The sequence below is a fragment of the Sesamum indicum genome, unplaced genomic scaffold, assembly GCF_000512975.1.
Source record: "Sesamum indicum cultivar Zhongzhi No. 13 unplaced genomic scaffold, S_indicum_v1.0 scaffold00118, whole genome shotgun sequence".
Lineage (NCBI taxonomy): Eukaryota > Viridiplantae > Streptophyta > Magnoliopsida > Lamiales > Pedaliaceae > Sesamum > Sesamum indicum.
The window spans coordinates 339,185-344,149 of record NW_011628047.1 but is presented as its reverse complement, the minus strand read 5'-3'; the positions used below and the strand labels follow the sequence as shown (position 1 = coordinate 344,149).

Below are 4,965 nucleotides of genomic sequence, written 5' to 3'. Positions count from 1 at the left end.
CTCACGATTGGGCCAAGCAAATCGGATATGATGTCGTATAGCTGCAAGACATCCTCTGCTATATCGACATCGGAAGAACATGTGAGTATGTGTCTCCTCTGCACCCTCGTCACAGAGGATACATCTCCCTAGATGCGTCATCCATGGTTTATCCGTTGTCGGTAACTTCTCCTGAATTGCTATTCAAAGAATGAAGTTATGACGGGGAATCTTCAAAGAACCCGAAAGTAGTAAAGACCATCCTACTTTCGGTCCAGGTGGACAGAAAAATCTGTATAGGGCTTGTGTAGTGGGTCGTCCCTCTGAAAACCGCCAGTTGATCCTGTCATCCCCTCCATGAATCTAGGGTAACATGTAGATAATCTCCATACATTCCAAATCGGTAATGAAGGGCCACTGCCATTGCCCTTCATTAATGACTACTTGTAGTTTGGCGGATTCATCAAGTCCTAAGAGGCTCGGTCCCCTTGGGAATCTAGCAATAAGTGGGCCCAAGTGGTGCCATGGGTCTTTCCACAGGTAGAATGACCTCCCCTCTCCAATAATAAACTCTGTCATAGGTAGTATAGAGCTGCGAAGTCGGAGCAGTTTTCGCCATCCCCATGATCCTCCCTTCTCATTAATTGTCCAAATTGAAGTGTTGTGCAATCTTGTCTGTTTCAACCATTCAACCCATATAGATGTTCGATCACATCTAATAACATCACATAACTTCTTTGCAATTAATGAGCGATTAAGGATACCAATATCCTTAATTCCTTGGCCACCTTCTTTAATTGGTTTACACACATCCCTCCATGCTACCTTGGCGTATCCCGACGTAGAAGTGCCTTTCCAAAGAAAAGTTCTGAGCCGTTTCTCAATTTGTTTAATAATAGCCTTCGGTAAGATGAATGCAGACGCCCAATAAATGCTCATTGCTGAAAGTACAGATTTAATGATTTGTATACGTCCAGCATATGATAATGAAATTCCCTCCCATCCTTTAATGCGAGCATCAATTTTCAGTAGAAGTGGTTGACAATCGGATATAGACAATCTGGAAGACCGTAGAGGGAGACCCAAGTACCTCATTGGTAGTTGGCCCTCTTGGAAGCCCATAATTGTTAAGATCTGCTCCTTCCAACCTTGTGCCGATCGAGAGATAATGATATGACTTGTTTGTACATTCATCCGAAGTCCCGACCATTCTGCAAACCGGTCCAACCCCCTCTTGAGGGTCCTGAGTGAATTCAAGTTAGCTCTACAGAAAAGCAGGAGATCGTCTGCGAATCCCAACTGGAAGAGTTTGGCCGGCTCACATTTCCAGTGGTAAAAGAATTGCAGATCCTGCTCAATAAGTTGCAATAATCCCAAATGCAAGACTTCCATAACGAGAACAAAGAGATAGGGCGATAGAGGGTCTCCCTGTCTTAATCCACGTGGTCCTGCAAAGAAACCGTGAGGGTTTCCATTAAGACCAATCGAAAATGCCGCCGTCGTTACACACTCCTCAATCCACCTTGTGAACGTTTGGGGGAATCCAAATAACTGCAAGACCGCAAATAGGAAATCCCACTCTACAGTATCATATGCCTTCCTGATATCGACTTTTAAGGTACAACGAGGTGCAAACCTCACCTGGTTGTATCCCGTGAGTAGTTCCTGTGCCAACAATATGTTGTCTCCAATGCTACGCCCTGGGATAAACGCTCCCTGACTGGGACTAATAATCTTTTCCAGAACCACTCTCAACCGCTGGACAAGTAATTTCGCAATAATTTTGTATAACACGTTACAGCACGAAATTGGCCTAAAATCACCAACAGTCATAGGAGTGTGTACCTTCGGAGACCCTCTATTAAGCTTAGAACATTCAAAATTTAGCTATTTTGCATGGTTTTTGTAACGCAAGTTCGTTTTCCTTATACACTAACTTGTATTTATTATTACGCTTTGCAAATTTACAACACAAGTGCATAGGTGTAGACCAACGTTTGGGATCAAGTTTCGTCGAATTCTAAGAACGTTCAAAATTTAGCTGTTTTGCACGGTTTTATTAAAGCAAGTTCTTTTTTCTTTTACACTAACTTGTTTTTAGAATTACGCTTCGCAAATTTACCACACAAATGCATGGGTACCTACGTTTGGGTCAAGTTTCGTGGAATTCTGAGAACGCTAAAAATTTAGCTGTTTTGCTTGGTTTTATTAAAGTAAGTTCGTTTCCCTTTTACACTAGCTTGTAGTTATTATAACGCTTTGCAAACTTACCACACAAATACATGGGTCTACACCAACCTTTTGGTCAAGTTTCGTAGAATTCTATGAACGTTCAATATTTAGCTGTTTTGCAGGGTTTTATTAAAGCAAGTTCGTTTCCCTTTCACACTAACTTGTAGTTATTATTTTTTTTTTCGGTAAAAGTAAGTTTCATGAAGTAAAATTGGTACAGTACAACAATATGGTCCCAAAATGGTTTATCCCTCGACAGGCCAAGGGATTCGCCATAATCGAAATAATGCACGTGTACTGACTGATCTAGATAGTGTGATGCTATGGATTTGCTGTCTTATGTCTTCAATGATTAGTAATGCAATGGTGGTAGGCATCCTCTCGGTGTGATCGAATCATCTCAGATTTCTTTTCTTCCAAATGTGGTACACACATGATGCAAGAAGTGCTCTATAAGACATGTTGATGATGTGTTTACCCCTCCATCTCCGTGAAGCCCATGTAATGTCATCTTTCCACTCTCTATTGGGCCACATGAACCGTATCGTTCTCCGAATTTCCGTGAGGCATCTTCGGCTAAATCTGCATTGGAAAATAAATGTGCCATGTGTCTCTGTCAAATCTTCATTGCATAGGATACATGGGCCAAGGTGAGCAAGCCATGGTTTATCTGTCGTAGCCAACTTGCCTTGGATGGAAAGCCATAGAATAAAGTTGTGACGTGGAATTTTAAGTCACTTCCTGTCCAACAATAGGCCATGCTGCTTTGAAGAAGCCCGATGAGTATCCGTCCGGGCCTGGGGCTTTGTCCTCAGCAATGTCAAAAACCGCCTGTTTGACATCTGCTGGTGTGAACGGTAACAGTAAAGCGGTAGATTCCTCATTACTCAGAATGTGCCTAGCCCACGGTCTGAAAAATCGAATGTCAATAATTGATCGTCGTCTATCTCCCCCTAGCAAGTTTTGGGAATATGTGACAAACTGATTAATAACTTCTTCTGGACCTGTGTGAGTGGATCCCTGGTCATCGTTGATCTGGAAGATCCTCCTTGATGATCTTCGTTGGGTAATCTTCTGAAAGAACACTCGGGAGCACTGATCACCTCCCTTCATCCACTGCATCTTCGCTCGTTGTTGTAGCATAATTTGTTCCAGTTTTGTTGCTTTGGCCAGTACGAGTCGACAACAGTGTTCTAGTTGTATGAATAGCTCATCTCGTCTTCTTAAGCTAACAAGAACTTGTGCTGCTTCAAGAAACCCTTTCGCCATTTGAACATTGTGCGATAGATCCCCTTTATTTCTCCTTTGCTCTCGGAATATTGGTTTCAGTGCTTTGAGTTTGCGTGCCACAGCATACATAGGCGTACCAACAATGTTATGTTGCCATATATTCCGCACACTAGGAATAAACTCAGGTGAACGTGCGAGGTAGTTATCGAATCGGAACATACCTCCATACTGCTGTTGCCGGTCCCCATATATTACCATCGGTGAGTGGTCTGAAGTGCGTGGTGTAAGGACCGAGTAGAATGTGTTAGGGAATCGTGCCATCCATCTATCATTTATCAACATGCGGTCCAATCTTTTCCAGAGGTTCCGTGGTGTCGCACTATGGTTGTGCGTTTCATATGCTTGTTATTCTATGGGTACTGGTAGTAATCCTGTATTCTGAATGGCTGCATTAAAGTCTTCCATAGCTATTCGGATATCCCCTGATGTGCCACAAACTTCGCTGAGGTTGCGAACTGCATTAAAGTCTCCTCCAATCAACCATGGGATATCAGCACACTCAATAGCTATATTTTCCAAGGCACTCCATAACTCTCTCCTATCAACCACCTCAGTAGCTCCATAAGCGACAGTAACAACAAATGACTCATGGATTGCACGAATATTAATAAGACAATGAATAAATTGCATTCCACATTCAACCACTTCAACATCAATAAAATGCAATCCACACCCGATTACCAGAAGATCTGTAATCCACATACCATTTCCAATGGGGTAATAGAAAAGATTGAATTTGAGCTGCATTATTAATACTAACCCGAGTTTCAAGAAGACCGAGAAATTGTAACCTGAATTCAGCAACGATGTCCTTCACTGCTTGTTGATGGTCTCTTTTATTCAGGCCACGAACATTCCATATTGCTGTGTTCAACATGGATCATGAAGTATGGGGCTGCGTTGATTAGGACCCCGGGCTATATCATCTCATCGTCAATTAAGTGTAGAGCATCGAATGTTTATATACTACAATCTCCTTACCCTTCTCCTCACGACTTGCCTTCAATCCACCTCCACGAGAAGGCACTGTCGTACCCCTATCGTTTTGTTTCTCCTCGTTTCTTGAAGTACCAGTTCTCATTTTATCATTATTCGAAGCTTTCCTTTCATTGGCCAATTGCGTTTGGGGAATGATAGCTTTCGGCACATACACAGCTACCGGTGGTTTAGTGGATTTAAGGGGTTTATTCATTGCACAATCTTTCGTCATATGTCCGATCATCATACAACTCATACATTTCGGAGGTAGCCATTCGTATTCGACATTTATCTTACACGGTGTTTCCCCTCCATCCTCATTCGGTGTCAAGATTATGACATGGTTTATCAACTTCTGTGTAACATCTAGTATCACGCATACACGAGCGAAATCCAGTCTCGTGCATGCCCTCGTTATCGCATCTGGATATAGGGGCTTGCCCACTCCACTTGCAACTGTACTCAATCCTTCCGTTGTCCAGTATT

At 42.6% G+C, this 4,965-nt stretch overlaps 1 protein-coding gene across 1 annotated transcript; it reads right to left on the bottom strand.

The window, feature by feature from the left end:
• Nucleotides 1-2,940: 2,940 nt before the first annotated feature.
• LOC105178973 lies at nucleotides 2,941-3,699 on the bottom strand. Its single transcript, XM_011102558.1, has one exon. The coding sequence runs from the start codon at nucleotides 3,697-3,699 to the stop codon at nucleotides 2,941-2,943; it is 759 nt and encodes a 252-aa protein (XP_011100860.1).
• Between the last annotated feature and the right edge of the window lie 1,266 nt (nucleotides 3,700-4,965).

What these genes read in the sequence shown, in the direction of transcription:
- LOC105178973 (XM_011102558.1), bottom strand. Translation starts at nt 3,699, where the DNA reads ATGGTAATATATGGGGACCGGCAACAGCAGTATGGAGGTATGTTCCGA.